This window comes from Epargyreus clarus, unplaced genomic scaffold (genome assembly GCF_041222505.1).
Source record: "Epargyreus clarus isolate Ecla_fem2 unplaced genomic scaffold, WU_Ecla_fem_2.2 ptg000012l, whole genome shotgun sequence".
NCBI lineage: Eukaryota > Metazoa > Arthropoda > Insecta > Lepidoptera > Hesperiidae > Epargyreus > Epargyreus clarus.
This window is the reverse complement of record NW_027332220.1, coordinates 414127-435445: the sequence shown is the minus strand read 5'-3', so window position 1 is coordinate 435445 and position 21319 is coordinate 414127. Positions and strand designations below refer to the sequence as shown.

The 21319-nt window shown below is 37.0% G+C and overlaps 1 protein-coding gene across 1 annotated transcript; it reads right to left on the bottom strand.

Moving 5' to 3' along the window:
- Nucleotides 1–793: 793 nt before the first annotated feature.
- Nucleotides 794–18017, bottom strand: LOC140746004 (phenoloxidase subunit 1-like). Its single transcript, XM_073077980.1, has 14 exons — nucleotides 17847–18017; nucleotides 12867–12987; nucleotides 11790–11982; nucleotides 11121–11223; nucleotides 10463–10583; nucleotides 9877–10088; nucleotides 9511–9639; nucleotides 8840–8963; nucleotides 7575–7739; nucleotides 6273–6398; nucleotides 4148–4326; nucleotides 3620–3765; nucleotides 2942–3177; nucleotides 794–1816 (listed from the first exon to the last, which is right to left on the bottom strand). Exons 2-14 carry the CDS (start codon nucleotides 12978–12980, stop codon nucleotides 1604–1606), a joined length of 2061 nt encoding a protein of 686 aa, XP_072934081.1. The 5' UTR covers nucleotides 12981–12987; nucleotides 17847–18017; the 3' UTR covers nucleotides 794–1603.
- Nucleotides 18018–21319: the final 3302 nt, after the last annotated feature.

Below are 21319 nucleotides of genomic sequence, written 5' to 3'. Positions count from 1 at the left end.
AAACACGTTATTGTGAAGGCAGATTTATTAAGTCTTACAAATAAGAAAGTATTTACAATAAGTACTTAATTACAGAATTACTAACTAACTAAAATAAGTGACCAATTTTAACCTAATGAATTATAATTAATTTCATTGTCCGTTGTCCATAGCCAAGTCGATAATATCTTTTCGTCATCAACCCATTGACACTAATGGACCTGCTGGGCACGAGTCTCCACTCAGTATGAGAAGAATTAGGTCATAGTCCACCGCGCTGGCCAAATGCGTATTGGTAGACTTCACATACTTTTTTAAGATCTCTCACGTATGCAGGTTTCTTCACAATATTTTCCTTCACCGTTAAAGAAAGTGATAGATCATTTGTAATACGCATCACTTCGAAAAATTAGAAGTGCGTCCCTGGGATTCGAACCTCGGACTCCTCGATCGAGACGCAAACTTTCAACCACCAGGTTATCACATTTTCTAAATCGTTATTAATTTTATTATTTCTTGTTAAAAAGACTTCAATTAATTCATTATCTGACATATCATCCATATTACATTACAATGTATTCTTAGGGATATAACACCAAATTATGATAACAATTTTTAAATAACATATTAAAATGATATTTGCGGTTTGCATATGTCATTGAATATTTTGTGACAAAAATTTATTCAGTACATAGATCACATTCCTTATTTGGAATAAAGTTAAAAAATGAGTTAGAGTACACATATGTATGTATAATTTTATATATGTAATATTTATTTATGCAATGAATATAATAATATTATGGCTTTGTGATTTTTGTTTGTTTTTTTTTATAATATTTGAGTAGCAGACGAGCTCGCAATCCACTTGATGGTAAGTGGCTACTGCCGCCTATGGACATTTGTAATCAATCCCAAATACGATTAGATTCCTTCCCGAGGACGATCACATAATCGCCGCTGAGAACTAAGCTGGAATGCCTTGAAAAAGTATGGTTCCCTATAAATCATAACGCATCCACATTACTTGGAAACGGTGTTCGCTGGGTACAATATTTAGAGGTAGTTAAGTCATTGCCTCAAGGTAGGTAGACCATTGGTTAATTATGATCTGCACGAATCTGCCGATTATAGTTTTGGTTGACCACTAGCTTGTTATTGATGAGGGGTAAGATGGTGTGTAATATAGGATACATCCATGTGTAAATATCGTCTAAATTAGCAGCTGAACCGTAAGTTATCTAACTGTTAAATACAATAACAATTCATAAATTTACTAATCAAACTATGAAGATTGAAAATCATTTACATAAGTATACAAAAATCGATTAAACATGCATTCCAGTTCCTTAACTAGACTGAATCTAAGGTAGAAGAATATTACATTGCAATGCCCTAGCAGGGTACATGCATGTTCGAATACCCTATTTGTAACACCATAATTATGTACTGTATGCAAGAGCAATAAAAAATTTAATTTGAATTTGAATTTGAAGAATCTACACCAATACAGACAATTTTAATTAAGAAATCGTTTAAAGGTTATTTGATAATGGAGCTAAAATGGCTTATTTGGGTCAACCCTTATTGTTAAAGAGCGCACCTTACCCCTGGGCTCTCGTGTCTAAGCCTGCGGCGGCCTCTCTTGAACCTTGTCGGTGAAATGAATGGTGCAATCGTTGATGGCCATGTTCGGCTTCAAGAATTCTGTGATCTTGTTGGCCTTGATGGGGCGGTCGAAGGGGAAGCCCATGGCGCGGCGGTCGGGGTACTTGCGGTCCCGGATGCCGCAGTAGGAAGCGGCGTTCTTACAGGTACCGGTTGTATCTTGTTCGACCTAGAAGACACCATAATTATATCGTGATTAACTTCGAAAAATTAAAGGGGGTTCGAAACTCGGACCCCTCGACCGAGAGGCATAGTTTCAACTAGGCTATTTGTACCCTTACCATGAGTTTTCAAAACATCCCACAATTCTACGTTACGTTTACTCAATCCAATATTATTTTCCGTTTGCTTCATTAGACTGAGTAAACGTAACAATAAGTAAGTCTTTCTGTCTGCCTCACATGTTCGCAAAAAAGAGAGACAGAACATAAAGCGCCATTTTGTCAATTTAGACATTTAAGGTTACGTTACTGACACAATAGTTCTGATACAATCCACTAGGGGCGCTGCTTGGAAATTATACATATGTAAATAAATACCAAAACAGTTATATTTTTCAAAACGTAAAAGCTCATGGTAAGGGTACTACTTCGATAATTAATAACTTTACATTTCAAATTTACTAAATCGTTATGTATGTTATTATTTCTTATTAAAAATACTTCAATTAATTAATTATTTCACGTAGCATCCATATTACATTACATTGTATTTTTTATGTCCCAACAGATACAAGTCATAAAAGTAATTAACATATTATGATGATTTTCTTAATACGTATTTTACTCTTTATTAAACTCAATGATTCAAGCATTATAAATATTGGTATAACATATACATATATGCATAACATATAAACTTTAATGCATCGTACATTATTTTTCCAGGCAGTTTATTTTAATGCTTCATTTCATTTTTATTTCTACTTTGATCTCTGTTATACATATTTGTATACCCCAAAATTGGCCTCCAAGTAAGGCAAGCGTATTTATTTAAAGTAGAAGTCGTCCAGTGGTCGAAATTCGAGCCTACCAAACAAAAACAATAAAAAGAACACCTGGATAAAAAAAATTGGCAACTGTACTGTGAAATTTGATGACAAAAAACAAAAAAAGTTGACGATATTCTATGTATTATTTAAATAAATATATAAGTATTATTCTGCACTTCTTCTTTATATAAACTGCAAATTCCATGCTCGTCCGTCCGCGTAATTTTCGTAAAAAGGGGTACAAAGTTTTTGCTTCACTTATTAATATATTTTATTATTTAAATAATTAAAAACACCAGTTACCCTGTCCTCTTCCCAGTTGGAGATCATGACGTAGATGATGACGGGGTATCCTTCTGGCGTGCCCTTGGGGATGAGCATGTAATGCGGCCACCCGCAGCCGCAGAAGTCGAACTCCGCGGCGGCGGGAGTCCCGGGCTTCCCGGGCCGGTTGGACTGCGGCCGGAAAACCCGTTCATACGGGATCGTCACTGACGACTCTGTGCTTATACGGCTGATGGTGCTGCTGCCGGCAGGAACTATGCAACAGCCAAGGTAAGTTTTTTTATAGTAGCAGACGAGCATGCAGTCCACCTGATGGTAAGCTACAGCCGGTCATGGACATCTGTAGTCAACCCCAAATAAGATTCAAGTGGTCGCTCATAAGTGCATCGCTACCCGTGAGGACTATGCTAAAACGCCTTGGAAAAGTATTTACCACACCCTTGCACCCTTCGAACCATAACACAGCAGCGCTTAACACGGCTGTTATTAGGTAGAAATAAGTGCCGCGGGGTTGGCACCTGAGTCGAACCACAAAAGGTCCACCTTTAATTTTCCATTTTCAATTTACTACAAGCGTTTCTTATGGGTAATAAATCTAAACATGACGTGCTATAAATATATGGCGCAAAAAAAACAGGAGGCAAAACAAAGCAATTTGGGCAAGACCATCTACAAAAAGAAATTGCATATACATACTCGACTGCGAGAACTTGTCCATTTCGATCATAAGGCGCCTCTGGTCGTTGAAGCTCAGCTGATTGCCTTCCTCGTTCAACGTGGGTGCCATGAAGATGCGCACGGTGCCCATAACATCCTTCCCGCTGCTGTTATGCACGTTTATCCTATCGAAATTAGAGATGTGTCAGGTCGATTCGAGTCAGTACCCTTACCAGGAGTTTTTACGTTTCGACAAATATGGCTGTTTTGGTATTTGTTTACGTATTTGCCCATACAAATTCCAATCAGCGCCCCTAGCGGATTGTGTCAGAACTAGGAAATCGTATGGGCCAATACGTAAACAACCACCTGATGGTAAGTGGCTACTGTCCTTAGACATCTGCAATCAACCCCAGATAGGATTAGATATTCCTACCTTGAGGACTAAGCTGGAACGCCTCGGAAAAGTATGTCTCCTATACCAAACCCTTCAAACCAGAACACAGTAGCGTTTAATACTGCTGTTATGATCCAGAAATAGGTTAACAAACTCATCCAGAGTCGTACTTGTAAGTGAACTCGTCGTGCTGCAGATGTGTGAAGCGAGCCAGCACGCTGCCGCGCGGCGTGAAGTCGAGCCCGCCGTCCAGCTCCACCTCACTCTGCTCCCAGTGTGTCGAGAACCTGTTGGCGCCGCGGACACTCTCCACGTTGATTGATGATACCTGAATGCCAGCGAAGTCCAGCTGGGGAAATGATGATGAACGATGAAAATAAAATTGTTTTATTAGTACATATTATTTTATTTTGTGTTATTTTTATAATAATAACTGCCTATTTATATGTATCACTGGCTGTATGCGTTACACGATTGCTTGCATTACCATAAAATAAATAATAAATATAGTTCAAAAAACTAAAAAAACACGCTTTTATGATAAAATTAACTAAAAAGTAGAAAATCTAAATGAATCTAGGAATCAATTAAGGAACAGTAAATAGTATAATTGTGAAATAAATCTACAAAGTTTGAACGAAATCTGGCCGTTTAAAGTGGGTCAAAATCGCGCCCAAAGAAGTCGGTTACAAACATACAAACAAACATACAGGTGAAGCTAATAAAAAGCGTGTAAAAAAGGAAAAGAACGCTCTTGACGATAAAGATGTATTTTGCGTGGGAATAATAAAAGTTGTAAATTCAAGAAAGTTTTATTTTATTGTTAGAAATATATTAAAATTATTTTATTATTAGTATTATTTTAATTAAGTTAAGTTGTAATTTATATAATCACCGGCAAGTACGATTGTATGAGTTAGCAAAAAAAGAAAAAGAACGGTCTTGACGTTTGAGTTGTATTTTGTGCGGGAATAATAAAAGTTGAAAATTGGATCAACAAATAGTTTTATTCTTTTAGTTGTTATTAGAATATGTCCAACATATATTGCTGGAGTATGTTCTAAATCGAAAAGAGAGATATCTACTTATTTTTGAAAAACTTAAACTTGAAAAACTAAACTTATTTTTAGTATTTATTATTACATCAGCCATTGAAGTAAATACAATGTGAAAATTTGAACTGTTTACCTATTAGGGTTAAATAGCTAAAGCGAAAAACATCGAAAAATAACGGTTTATTGTATGGCGACTCTCACTGATTTTTAACTTTTTTTATTTCTAGTTTTTGTTATTATAGGGGCTTTATATGAAATCTGCATAGATTAGTAAAGATTACTCACTCCTAAAAAGAAAATGTACCCAGTTTTGAGAATTGAAATAGTTGTGTAAAAAAGTTTTGCCACGTTTCCGTGCTAAAATGTCCCTAAAATATTTGAAATAATTATTTATTTATTGCGTAAATTACGCAGTATTAGTTATTTATTCGTAAATTTTCTCAAAAAATGTTTTTATTTGTCAAGAATTCAAAAAAAGAACTTACTAAAATAAGCCGTTTGTGGCTTCATTCAATTTCAAGTATCTTTACTAATCTATGGAACTCTGTGAAAAATTCAAGTGTCTATCTATTACAGTTCAGGAGATAGAGCCCTGTGACAGACGGACAGACAGCGGAGTCTTAGTAATAGGGTTCCGTTTTTACCCTTTGAGTACGGTACCCTAAAAAGGTCGTCAGAACCAAACAATCTGTGAAATGTGTATAAATCAGCGACAAAGAAAGATCAGTTAAATGCTCGTACGTCTTTGACGGCGAATAAGTCTATGACACAATTGTAAATTTGTAAAATCAAATCAACTTTTTAAACAGGGGCCCTCCATTCAACTTCTCACCCCGGGCCTCCATTAAATTTTCCGCCCCTAGACCCTATTTAACTTTCCGCTCCGGGCCTCATTCAACATTTCCACCCCAGGCCTCCGACGACCTTCATCATCATCAACTCATTATTGTCCCACTGCTGGGCACGGGTCTCCTCTCATAATGAGAAGGATTAGGCCATAGTCCACCGCGCTGGCCAAGTGCCTATTGGTAGACTTCACCTTCGATATTTTTTTTAAATCTCTCAAGTATGCAGGTTTCCTCACGGTGTTTCCTTTCCCGTTTAGCAAGCGATAATCAATTTCTAATGCGCACATAACTTTTGAAAAATCAGAGTCATCAGAATCAGAGTTTCTTAACTACTAGACTATCACTGCTTTTTCGCCACTGCTCATAGCTTGTGCGAATTAAATATAACCTACCTTGTCGCCGTAAGGAGGCAGCTTGTTCTTGTACTCCTGGAACAGGTCGTCGACGAAGGCGTGCCAGCGGTAGAACACGGGGTCGCGCATCGCGGTCGAGGAGTCTCCCATCACGCCGTACAACTCCTGTTGAGGAATGTGACACAGGTTGTTATTGATTCTTTGGTTTTTTAGTATAGCATAGTTTTGAAGGTGGTAACCCTTTTGGATTCAACTCTGGCGGCACCACGGCCACATGTATTTCTGCCTATTAACAGTGGTGTTAAGCGCTGCTGTGTTCTGGCTTGAAGGGTGCGGTAAGGGAGATATACTTTTCCAAGGCTTTCCAGCTTAGTCCTCAGGGTTAGCGGCGCATCTATGGTCATCAGGTAATAATATCTATCTAATCCTACCTGGGATAGATCACAAAAGTCCATAGGCGACAGTAGCCACTTACCGTCAGGTGAACTTCATGCTCATCTGCTATTCCTATTAAAAAAACAATAGTTACAAAGTCACTCAGATCCTTTACTTGAAGAAGAATTTTCATTTGTCCTTATGTCAAGTTCATAATCAGATAATAACTCATCACATGTGAACATATCTTATTCATTTATATAAGTTCATTTTGATTGTGGTGAGGGCAATAAAAGATGAAGATATATGAGCTGGAAGTGAAATAATAAATTATAGTCAAACCCATGAGAAAACCAATTTAAAATCAATAGTAGTCTAGTGATAGTTAGAAGAACAATATAATAATATAGTCCCAATGCGCTAGATGATTTTTGGAAACCATCTTTTAATCATCATCTATCTTTCTTTATAACGCTGTTTGTCCACTGCACCGTCACCGAGCCGATACCGATATTTAATCACGGCGCCGAAGTAGCGTACACATACATTTACTATGGGATGACGGTGCTCGGGTGACGGACGTTCGGTGGACAAGCTGCTATAGCAAATGTATGTACGCTACTTCGGCGCCGTCATTAATTATCGGTATCGGCTCGGTATCGTGGTTGGTGGACAAACAGCGTTAGACTAAAGTTGCAGACGAGCATGCAGTCCACCTGATGGTATGTGGCTACTGTCGCCAATGGATATCCGTAATCAATCGTAGATAAGATTAGATTCCTACCTGAGGTCTCCCACAAAAGCGCTGCTACCACTGAAGACTAAGCTAGAATGCCTCAGATAATCTCCCTTACAACACATATTTTTGTAAGATTGTGAGAAACACCGTAGACACTAGTTCAGGAGGGCAATCATGATTTGATGCATAGTTCTTCCATAAAAATTAGAAATCATAATGTGTTTTACCAAGTATTTGTCTTCAGGGTCGTGGCAATAGCTAATGAAGTTGTGACCCATATTGTGCATGTTGCCGTAGTAGGCCCGGTTAAGGCTGAGGATGGTTGCTTCTACCAGGTTACCCAGTACGTCGATACCGGTCTCCTCGTCCAGCGGCATCTTGCTACCGTCGGGCTATGAACAAGGAAGATTTGATAACTTTTTTTTATTTCTTATAATTATACCTAAAGGATGAAGCAGACGAGCTACCTGATGGAAAGCAGTCACCGTCGCCTATAGACATTTGCAACACCAGAGGAGTCGCCAAAGCATCGCCAGCTTTGGAGGAGAGCTCTTTTACACCTTTTTTGAAGAGCCTTTGAATTGAGATTTTGAATGGAATTCAAGTCATCAAAATTCCACGATGTATGGAATATACGAGTATTTCTCCACCAATACTACCAGTAATGAAAAAATAACACATTATTTTTATTAACCTCTCTTACCACATTATAATTGTGTCTGTGTGCCTATAGATTGGTGAAAGTAGTTTTTAGTGTAGACAGACTTGTGTACTATTTTAACATTAAATATATCCTGTGTATATCTGTAAAATCTTTGAAAAATGATAATTGTTCTGCATTCGTCGAATTAGCACAGATGCGCCGCTACCCTTGAGGGGTAAGCTGAACACCTCAGAAATGTATGTCTCTCTTACCACACTCTCAAAGCGTGAACACAGCAGCGTTTAACATTGCTGGTATGAGGCAGAAATAGGTGTGACGGTATGCCGGAGTCAAACCACAATGGGTTCTTTCACCTTTCTTAAGTCCCGTTATTGTATAATTACAGACATACACAAGGAGTATTTTGCGTGCCGCTCCCACGGCATCGGGACCTTTGAAGGTCCCTATGCCGTGGGAGCGGCACGGGTTTATGTGGGATTCTTACCGCACTAAAACCCCCCCGGTGGCCGTCCTCAGCGCTGCGTAGAGAACTCCGGGATCTCCAACGGAACGCAACCGGAGTTCACTTGGCGCGTTGCCCCGCCGGGCTCCGCCCAGGTGAGCTTGAAACTCACCACACCATCTGGTGTTCACGACGGTATGCGACCACACATACCGCCGTCCATCCCGGGGTTGCTGGCCGGGCGGTTCGAGCTCCCACTCTTGCCGCCCGCAATCCCAGAAGCCCCCTTTTAGTCGCCTCTTACGACGATCAGAATAGGGCTACAGTATCCCCTGTAGCCCTATTCTGGTCCCGGAACTACAGGGACAGACACAAGGAGTACTTACGAGAAGAATAGCCATTTCGGAGATGGCCGTTTGCAAGCGACCCCTCCACAGCTCCAGTTCATAAACGTCACTCTTGATTTGCTGCATCGGACGGTGCAGGTTATGCATAACGGAGTTAGCGAATCTAGAATTGAGAGTGAAGCATGTGTAAAAAAATATCCTAAAACGTGAAAACTAAAGGGAAAATTACACCAATTCTCCACCCAATCGTAAGTAGTCATTATTATTAACTTATCTGTTACTAGCTAGGTAGCTGACATCAGTTTAATTTAACTTAACATTAATTTAACTGTATTATTCTGTATGGTCTAAGATCCCGATATAAGAGGACCTTCACTGAGCTGCTTAATGGATGAAACCTTTTTATATGAAATTAAATATGTCAAAAAGTATATTGCAAATGGGCTGTCTTAAAAAAAATCAGTCCAGAATATGATTTTTTTACAATTAAAAAGAAATGTTTGTCTTTCAAATTTTAAACATCACAAGGAAAGCCAGGAAGTACATCGAGAAAATTTCCTTTCAGGCCAGCTCCAATATGAATCACCCACTTACGACAGTAATATTTAAAAGAAACGGGCCAGTAGATATATGGTGAAAATTTTATCAAAAAGACACATAACAATCTCAACAAATAACAAAAAAGAATATCCAGGAGAAAAATGACTAACCTGGGAGGCCAAGCCCTACTGGCCACCGTGGATTCAAGCTTGGGGAAGTAGGCCTCAGGGATTGGTTCGAAGAAGTTGTTGTAGGGGCTCACGCGACGCAACTTGTTACAGAGACGCTCCGCGTTGTATCTGGCAAATAATATAAACTCGTAAAAAACAATCTTTAATTCGCTAGATGATTCCTTCTTCCTGTGGAAAGTCGATGTGGGTGATCTCCCTTCCATTGTATCTTCGAAGCCGTTGCAACTCATAATAGGCGACATCGTATTCTTTCCATTGAATGACTTACTTAATTTATTTTAGAAAAACATATTAGGTTTTCTTAAAATCCGTATTCAGAAATACAAAAAAGGAAAAAAATCTGACCTAGCAATGATTTGCGAATGCATGTAGTAGAAGAGCTCTCCACGTCGGTCCTTGTTGACGATGCTGAGGACGGTGTCGGCCGGGTACACCAGATGCCAGTGCCAGTGGTGCAGGTTGACGCCGATGTCCTCGCGGAAGTACGCCACCCACTGCTCCGGTTCCAAATCAGACGCCGTGAAGTTAATCGGAATCACTACAGGCATCTGCTGGGACTGATGGATTTAAGATTCAAATTAAAACGTTTATTAGGTTTCAACGATGTTCTAGGAAAGCAGTGGAACAGTTTTTGGAAACGCTAGTAGACGCCCCGCAGACGTAAAAGTTCAATTTGATAATGAGCCAAGTTAATTCATATAGAACTCATATAGACTAAGTTTGATTTCGATTATAGCTTTAAATTTATTAAATTTTAGATTAAGATTTAAAAAATACAATAACCAAACAAAGTAACATTCGAAATATGACAATTTAATAAGAAACTTTTTTTTATTTATGGAACTTAGCTATTAAAGTTAAAGTGTCAGTATAAAGTGGAACTGAAGGGTTCTTAGTGCTACTTTTTGAAGTTAATTCTAATCTAACATACCTTTTCTTTGTTGGTCTCAATGGCGTTGATCTCTCTCGCGCGTTTTAACGTCCTCGGGTCCATAAACTTGCCAGGAAAAACCTCCGCGTAGGAGGGGAAATTCAGGCCCTGGGTATCCTTCCTGTGTAGAAATGAAACTAAGTATAATAAATCCGGGCAAGTCTATAGGTTTTTCTATCATATTCAAATAAAGAGCTATGTGTAGATTTTTTTATTCTAGCGTGAGTAGTTTTCGGATTTAAGGGTTAGGCTAGGTTATAGAACTCTTCTTTAATATAAACAATTTTTCACCCCTTCAAACGGTGTTTCAGAATGTAGAAGAAGCAGCGAAAGAAACTGCATATTGACTTTATAATAAGCTTTTTACATACAATTTGTATTGTAATTGAGGATTATAATAAAGGCGAAGGATTCGGCCATTGTTCACCGCTGGTCGCTGGTCGAGAATGCATTGGTGGACTTCACATACCTTTGAGAACTTTTTGTTTTTAAAGATCTTCTGACAATGTTTTCCTTCAACCTTAAAGTAAGTGATAACCAATTTCCAATACGCACATAACTTTAAAAAATCAGAGGTGTGCCTAGGATTCCAACCTGGGACCCCTCGATCAAAAGGCTGAGTTTCAAGCACTAGGCTGTCACTGCGTCACGGTCATACCTGTGCAAGATAGCAACCGACAGACTGTAGTTGAACAAGTAGGGGTTAATGTGAATCTGGCAGTAGGCGCACACCGACTGCAGCTCTTCAAGGTCACGCATTTCTAGAACAATCACACACATTAAAAAAACAATTTTCCATTTATTGGCCAACTGGTTTTGGCACCACAGCCACACCTATTTCTACCTAATAACAACAGTATTAAGCGCTGCTGTGTTCTAAAATAAAGAGTGTGGTAAGGAGACATACTATTCCGAGGAGTTCCAGCTCAGCCCTCAGGGGAAGCGATGCATCTGTACCCGATCTCAGGTAGGAATATCTAATCCAATTTGAGTTTGATTACAGATGTCCATGGCCAGACTGTAGGCAGAAGTGGGCACGAGTCTCCTCTCAGAATGAGAAGTATAAGCCATAATCGCCCACGGTGGCCAAATGCGTATTGGTAGAGTTTTTATAAATCTTTCAGACATGTTAATTTCCTCATGACGTTTTCCATCACCGTTAACGCAGGTCGTCTAATACACACATTACTTCTATTCAAATCTATAAAAATCAAGCAATTCTATTAAAATCAGCCTGGGATTTGAACCTCGGACCCCTCGCTTTAACCACTAGCCTTGCTCTATTTTTCACTCTCCTTTCGACTAAAAACTTGTATATAGAATTTACCCATGAAAATATTGATAAGTGCTGCAGCCATCTTGACGTGCTTGGGTATGAAGACCGAGAATTGGTCGTTGAAGTCCAGCTGCTTGGGCACCGACAGGTCAGGGAGCTGGATGTCCCGAACAGGCACGATGCGTTTCACGCCTTTCTCAAAACGTGACATCAGCTCTGCGCTGACTGCTTGCAATGTTTTCGGCTAAACGCAAAATATATTTTTTATATCGTCACTAGAAAAGTTAACACCATTGAGTAGCCACTAGTAAAAACGTATAAGTGGTATACTAATGGGTAACACACAAAAAGGCCACTTTACAGAAGAGCGATTTAGAGTTATTTTCGGACAAAAACGGCTAAAACTTTTATCTAAATTACTAATTGAAATACAGTAAAGGCAAACGTATTGAGACTTCTTTATCTATGTACTGGTTATTATAATATCTTAAGACCCCTTATAATTCAGGATATTTATATGCACTCAATATACAGGGTGAATTTTTCAAATAGGCCTTCAGGGCCAAATCCGAAACTATAAGGATTAGCAAAAGATGCTGAAAGGAGTTACGAGGCCGATTTTGATGAAAACTAAAACTACATCATTAGTTTCTTAAAATGACTTTTTCCGTAGCCGGGAATCGAACGAGTTCATTTTAAAAAAATACATCCTCTATATTATTCCACTATCTGATAGTGTCGCTTATAAGGATCAAATTCGGGGAAGTAATGATAAATGACAAACAAAAAGAAAAGCCTCAATTTTAAGCAAATACATATTTTTTCATATTAATTTGGCAGTTAAGTTCCCGCCATTCATTAATTTAAAAATTTCGCGTATTAACATTTTTATTGACATAATGTTTCAAATCATTCGAAAGCGGACGTTTTGTTCTTCAAGAATTTATATTTTTATGTTCGATTTAATTAAGGTTATTTTTAGGACCATTATAATAGCTTTTCAACTTGCTATGCGTGGAAATACCGACAGTACCTACAGGTACGTCTAAACCATATTACCCGATGTCGATTCCTCCTCGTTCAAAAGAAAGCACATACGTAATCTATAACATAAATAAGTTTCCTTACGAAGTAATTCATGGGGATCTGGAAAATGACCCCATCCTCGCCTTTCGTGATGAAGCTGGGTTCCATGGGCCGGTCGAAGAACAGCAGCAAATCCTTCTTAGTCACAGACGACATGGTTGTTCTGGTAACAAAAATACACCACTTAATCGAGTTAAAAGATAAGATGATATTTGTTTACCTATTTTATATTAATACGAGCTTTTGCCCGCGGCCTCGCTCGCGTTACGAAGTAATATTTTCATACCCTATTTTATCCCCTTGGGGGTAGAATTGATCAAAATCCTTTCTTAGCGGATGCCTACGTCATAACATCTACCTGCATGCCAAATTTCAACCCGATCCGTCCAGTGGTTTGGGCTGTGCGTTGATAGATCACTATGGCAGTCAGTCACCTTTGAGTTATATGTATATAGATTGTACTTTTTTATAAGGTAATATTGTTAATACATAATTAAATCTATACTATAATAATATTATAAAGAGGAAAACTTTGTTTGTTTGATTGTAATGAATAGGCTCAAAAACTAGTGGACCGATTTTAAACATTCTTTCACCATTCGAAAGCTACATTATCCACGAGTAACATAGGCTATATTTTATATGAAATAGATTTTGAGGCGGTACAAAGTTTGCCGGGTCAGCTAGTATGTAATAAAGTTATTAATGAGTAAATAAATGAATATCTACAATCTGAAAAAAAAAATCTAGTTTTTTCTATCATCCGCAACTCTGATCAACTTCCTGTTGGGACGGCAGATACCCCTTGGTCTCCTGATGTGCGTAAGGGAGTTTGGTCGGGATGGGTGGAAGTGGGTGGTTGTGGGTGGCGAAAATGTGAATTAATATATCTGTCCTTCTCTAACTGATGTAAATGTGAATATAAATGTCCTTCTCTAACTCATGTGAGCTTCTGAAAAGTTATGAAAAATTCTGGAATGATTAAGAACGTTCCAAAATGTGTGCAATTGATGTAATCAAACTAGAATGTTCTCGAAAGTTCGAAAAATTTCTGGAATGACCAAAACAGTTCCACAATATGTGCGATGGTTGTAATCGTGCTAGAAAGTTTCAGAGAACTTCCAGAATGATCTAAAAGTTCTGAAATTTTTTAGAATGCTTTAGAATGTTTCAAATGAGTGCAACTGCTAAAATTAATCCAAAATGATCGAGAAAGTAATAAAATTTCCGGAATGATCTAGAAAGTTCATACATGTGTGCGATGGTTGTAATCAATTTAGAATGTTTTAGAGAGCTTATAGAGTGATCTAGAAATTTTTAAAATGTGTGCAACTGATAAAATCGATCCGATATGGTCTAGACACTTCTAAAATTTCTGAAATGATCTAGAAAGTTCCAAAATATGTGCGATTGTTACAATAGATCTCGAATATTGTAAAGGCTCTAAAGGGTCTAAAACAGGGGTCGGCAACCTGCGGCTCGTGAGCAACATGCGGCTCTTTCGATATGAAGCTGAGGCTCTTTAGTTACATACGCAAATACGATTTAATTTATTAAAAAAAATGTTCGTTCAAGTTACATTGTTGAGTAAAGTTAAAATTTTATATTTGAATAACCATGCAAAGCTTTGTTGATCATTGAAATTGTTTGCTCAATTGTTTGCTTTTGAAATACAAGTTAGTGATATTAGAAAATGTTATTTTTTTAATTTTTTAAATAAAAAGTGACTATTTAATAATTCCATATACAAGCATGCAAGTACTATTTATTGTCCGCGAGAAATAATTTTGTGGCTCTTTAAAAAAATTGTAATTATGTAAATTGTAATTTTTGGCTCTTCCGATGAAAAGGTTGCCGACCCTTGGTCTAGAACGTTTACAAAATTTCCGGAATGGTCTAGAAAGTTCAAAAATTTTCTGGAACGATCTAGAAAATTCCAAAGTGCCTACAACTGTTGGAATCGATCTGAAATGTTCTAGAACTTTCTATAAACTTCTAACATGATCTGCAAAACTTGCAAACTTGCAATTTGGAATGTTTTAAGTTCTGAAATTTTTGCATGTTTTATGCGCGAATTTTTATGAAAATTTCCCCAATAAAAAAGTTTATTACTGAGCTTTATGAACTTCATTTTATTATTAAACTTCTTGAACTTTTTTTATTAATTTTTTGGTGATATATTTCGGCGTCTATTATACCATTAAACATGTGATGTATTTTAAACCGTGCAACGCCGGGTTTCGCTGCTAGTATAGTATATAATACGTAAGAAGTAAGTTATATGTTGTATACATGTGAGTAAATACACCTATATATAAGGATTTTTACTCGCAGTATCGCACTAGGATTGCTTGTGTCAAAGATGTCACGTGCACACAAAGCAAAGTAGGTATAACACCTTTTTTTTTTGTTACGAGGGGGAAACCTTCATAGGGCACCCTATGCCGTGGGAGCGGCACGGGGTTATGTGGGACTCTTACCGCACTAAAACCCTCCCGGTGGCCGTCCTCGACGCTGCGTAGAGGACTCCCGGATCTCCAGAATCAGGCTCCGCCCAGGTAAGCGCGGCGCTTGCCACATCGTCTGATGTGCACGACGGTATGCGACCACACATACCGCCGTCCTTCCCGGGGTCGCTGTCCGGGCGGTTCGAGCTCCCACTCTTGCCACCCACAACCCCGGAAGCCCCTTTTAGTCGCCTCTTACGACAGGCAGGGGATACCGTAGCCCTATTCTAGTCCCGAGACTACAGGGACAATACCTTCACTACCTATTACCTACCTACCTACCGGTAAATTCACAAGTAGAATTGCAAAACAGGATAACTTGAGCATATATATTACTTATCCGCAATAATACTATAATTAGACTTCTATAACTGTATTGCTAAATAATAAGGAAAGTGTTTGGTGCAAAATAATATACCTTTAAAATAACGTAAATAAACACAATAATTATCCTGAGAATTACATGTTAATTATAGAATTATGTACAGTAAGAAAAGTTACTAAACCTATGTGTTCTATCCGTCTCATAATCGTTTTGTTTAAAGGCTGTATTTTTTAAAGTCATTGATGTAATTTTCACAAAACAATCACAATAAACATTTTGCTATAGCAGACGGACTGACACACTCATGGTGGTAGATCCCTTGTGGTGCAACTCCGGCAGCACCACCGCCTAAACGACTTCAACGACTTCAGAAAAGGAGGAGGTCTCTAAATTTGACCGTTTTTAAGTTTGTTCGCGGATAACTACGTCGTTTATGAACCGATTTTGATGATATTTTTGGAAAAAAGATATTTCCAAGGTTTATAAGGAAATCAGGGTCTGATGATGGCAGACTGGACTATTTTTATCCATAAAAAATTATTTCACCCTTTTTAGTGATGACATACTAATGTTTATATTAATACATATAAATTATAAATTATAATTTAAAAAAATTTAATAAAAAATGCAACCGACTTCTATGTCACCACTAACTAAAAAATAATTGAAATAAATGTTGGTTTAGTACATAGTTCTGAAGTCGGCGCTCAATATATTTCGTTGGATAACGGCGTAAACAGCGTGTCAATATGAGCGCCGATACAGACAAGTCGGTTGTATTTGTTGTTAAAAAAAAACAGCAGTGTTAAGCGCTGCCGTGTTCTGGTTTGAAGGGTGGTGTAATGAGAGACATTTTTTTCCTGTTTTTTTATGAATAATGTAATGTAGATTTATAAAACATTGTATAATAAGTTAATAAATATCTAACATGGCACAAAAAAAAATTAAAAACACTATAATTTATAAGATTGATATGTACTATAATATATAATTTGCCTCTGTGAACTCATTCAGCGTGTAAGATGTCTATGAGCCAGTAGCCACCATAAGGTGAACTGCATGCTCGTCTGCTAGTTTTATATTATAAAAAACCTGATCAATGTCCCTCCATACAAGAGAAAATACACGTAACACCTTACTGTACCGTTTTTGTAACTCTTACAATGAAAAGTTTCGCTGTTTAGATACCATGAATTGCCCCATTGGTAAATATTAGGGATACGCCGAATATTCATTTGGTATTCGGTATTCGGCGTATTCGGCATCTTTTTTGCTATTTGTATTCGGCCGAATTGTTCGGTTTTAGTGCCGAATATATTCGGTTCGAGTATTTCTATATTCTTGTATACACGACATGGTACAGGATTAAAACACAATACTTCTTATAAAAGATTTATGTTATACTATAAGTCAAACTCAAATCCTATGAAGAATATGTTTGCAAATCAACATTTATTTTGAAACCTCAAGTCAACACATTTATTACTCAATCTATAGTGAGTATAGTCAACATTTATTTTAAACCAGTATCAATTTATACCAGTAAAATCAGTATTCATTTTTTAAAACTCAAATCAACATTGTAAAATTTAAATGAATACACATAACTGGCAAATTGACAATAAAGAAATGGTAAACCGAATAATTCGGCCGAATATTCGGTTCGGTAAAGGGTAAACTGAATATTATTCGGTATTCGGAAACCACTATTCGGCGCATCTCTAGTAAATATACAAAAATAAGAGGTGATTGCAAAGATTTTAACATAACATTTTGTGTATTACTGGATTTTTGAAAGCACCGCAATTTAAAAATGTTTTATCTTTTATCTTTAAATATCTTTGTTTTGCTCCATGACACTTTTACTAATCATTTTGATAAATAAGATATTAATTGAAACTTTTTTGATATGTGCCCTAAACTTAAACTCTATATAATAAGTGTTATAATGTATTGTATGTTTCCCAAATAAAAAAATGAATAATTATGTAGTTAAATTAATAAACTTTCATATGAACATATTTTGAAAGTTTATTAATATAAAATACACTAATTATCGAGTATATATTATTATGTACATATATTTTTCGTATTAAAACAAAAATGTTAAAACCAGTTGAAAATACTAACAACTATATAAATATTCAGCGTACATATGAATAAAACATTATAATTTAAAAAAATACTTACAATTTTCTTAAACTCCTCGAAAAAAAAACTGTTAAGAGTACTTTTTAATAATGAAAAATAAGAAAATTAAAATATAATAAGATGATGATGGGTCGAGTCGAGAGCACCGTGACTCCCACGACCTCAATAACAGACACCTGTGAGGTTGTCGTATTTATACGTCTCCAAATAATTGTAACGTGTGCAAGGAAGAAGCAGAGTAAATAAGAGGAATCTCAATCATAAAGCTGAGTTAGGGTGTCACCACACTCGTACAATATGTTTTTTTTATAATATCGGAGTAGCAGACGAGCATGCAGTCCACCTGATGGTAAGTGGCTACTGTCGCCCATGGACATCTGTAATCAACCCCAGATAGGATTACATTCCTACCTGAGGGCGGCCTCAGAAGCGCCGCTACCCATGACGACTAAGCTGGAACGCCTCGGAAAAGTATGACTTCCCTTACCACACCGCCGGAGTCGAACCACAAAGGGTTCTACCACCTTCAAAAAAGAATAATAATCATACAATGATAAAATATCAATCAGATGAGTTGAAGGGTGATAAGGGACACATTCATCTGAGGCATTCCAATTTAATCTTCAGGTAGCAAAAAGAAAATGAGACCTACCTCAAATAGATATCTAAGCTTTCTACGCTCACATCCACACATTAGGCATCCCTGCGTCTTAGATGCCATGTAAAGGGGTTGCAACACATGTGCACAACCTTATTTGGGGTTGATTAACTACAACTGTTACTTTCCATCAGTATCCTTACCATGAGTTTTTACGTTTTGACAAATATGACTGTTATTTGTTTACGTATTTGCCCATACAAATTCCAATCAGCGCCCATAGCGGATTATATCAGAATTATAGTGTCAGTAACATAACATTAAATGTCTAAATTGACAAAATGGCGCTCAATGTTTTGTCTCTCTTTTTTGTGAACATGTGAGATCATAAAAGAGAAATTCTTTTTTCTGTTTAATGTGTGAGATAGACAAAAAGACTTGAGCACTTTATTGTTACGTTTACTCAGTATACTGAAGCAAACGGAACAGAATAATGGATTGAGTAAACGTAACGTAAAAGAATGGGATGTTTTGAGAGCTCATGGTAAGGGTACAGGTGAACTGCGGCCTCGTTTGCTACCTCTGTATTATAAAAAAGTAAGATAACATCGGCCGTCATTCTAAAAAACTCCTATCCTAGTTTGAGGTAATTGAACCGATGATATTGTTATAACTCGTATAACATAATGTAGAAATCATTTATTAAATACTTTGATAAGTAAAGATACTTCACCGCCTTGAAATTGAATGAAGCCACAGAAAGGCTGATTTGTCAGTTATTTTTTTGAATTCTTGACAAATAAAAAACATTTTAGAGAAAATTTACGAATAAAAAACAAATACTGCGTAATTTACATAATAAATAAATAAGTATCTCGAATATTTTAGAGACATTTGAGCACAGAGACGTGGCAAAACTTTTTTACGCAACTATTTCAATTCTCATAACTGGTTACATTTTCTTGTTAGGAGTGAGTAATCTTTACTAATCTATGATTAAATGAAATAATAATATTGTATAGTTAATATGCGTCAAAATTGTACTTACGTACCACGTAAATGTGGGAGTTTCCTAAAAGTAATGTTTTACAAGGATAATATTATGATGGTAAATCAATTTCAGCCCAAAATAATAATTATATAAATAGACCAAAGAACGTTGTTCTCTTTTGTTTTTGGCAGTTTTATGTTTTATTTTGTTTAAAAGCTATTATAGGCGTTGCATCCGTTATTAATAATCAATCTATCCAATGGTTTGCCTACCAAAGATCGACATTTGACAATTAGATATGAGTTGAGCTGTTGAGGTATTTATAGATATAAACGTACAAGAAGATATGGAATCCTAGCCTAGCTTAGGCTTAGCTTAAAAAATGGTTAGTTAAATGTTTAAGATACACCCATAGACACCTATACACCTATCAGTTGAGGGCGTCGCCAGCCGATGCCCAAGAGGTGGCAATTTTTCCTATCTAATTTATCTAAGGAGGGGGGGTAACTGCCCGTTCTGACCCTCCCCCTCCTCCCTCTCCTCTTAACGACACCCTTGCTAACCGTACTTTTATGATAATACCAATTTGGGATTATCCCAAGTTCAAAGAGGAAGTCATATCTAATAATAAATTAATAAATAAGGAAAATCAATCATAATATTATACTACCTACATATTTGTATTACAACTGCATTTATAGCACCACACCAAGTATTTAACCAAAATAATTTTGTAGGATTATGTTTCAAAATTCATTATTTAGGCATTGATTTATATTTCACTTAAAGTAAGTCTTTAACCAGTGCGTCTTGCCGGCTATGACCTACGCTGCCGAAACATGGACTCTGACTTTGGGACTAGTCCACAAGCTAAAGGTGGCTCAGCGAGCTATGGAATGAGCTATGCTCGGAGTTTCTTTGCGGGATAAAATCCGTAATACGGAGATGGAGATCCGGCAAAGAACGGGAGTAACCGACATAGCTCAAAGAATCAGCAAGCTGAAGTGGCAGTGGGCTGGTCACATATGTCGCAGAACCGATGGCCGATGGGGCAGGCGAGTTCTCGAATGGCGACCACGTATCGGCAGACGGAGCGTAGGACGCCCTCCGGCACGCTGGACCGACGACCTTAAGAGGGCTGGTGGTAGTGGCTGGATGAGGGCAGCGGAGGACCGAGTGTTGTGGCACACCTTAGGGGAGGCCTATGTCCAGCAGTGGAATAACAAGGGCTGTAATGATGATGATGATATATTTCACTAACTAACAACAGTTTTCTATGTAACCTTCGTAATAATAACGCAACTAATGTAGCAAATAGCAAACTAGAATGCAGTCCACCTGATTGTAACTGGCAAGTATCGCTGATAGGCATTAATTAACCCCAGATTGGATTAAAGTAGATAGGTAAAGACATGTTATTACAAATATTGACAAAGAAAGTTACATAAGTTATTAAAATATTAAAAGTTACTAAGTTTTTAAATAATGAAACACGTCATTATGAAAGGCAGATTTATTCAGTCTTACAAATAAGCAAGTATTTACAATATGTACATAATTACAGAGTTACTAACTAACTAAAATAAGTGACCAATTTTAAACTAATTACTTAATTATAATTTCAATGTCCGTTGTCCATAGCCGAGTCGATAACCAATAACACGTTTCTATTATTAAATTGTTTAATCGTTATTAACTTTATTCAATATTTTAATTCGTTTAATTATTATTTACTTTTTTATTTTACTGTTAATAAATATTTCAATTGATGCATTACATTACATTACACTGCATTTTTAGGGTAACATTACCAAAACATAACATTTTTATTACAATAATTATTTTGTAACTAAATTTTGTTTAAAACGTGTATATATTTCTTACGTAAAATCATGTTTTATGAACAATGTTAACATTTACGGT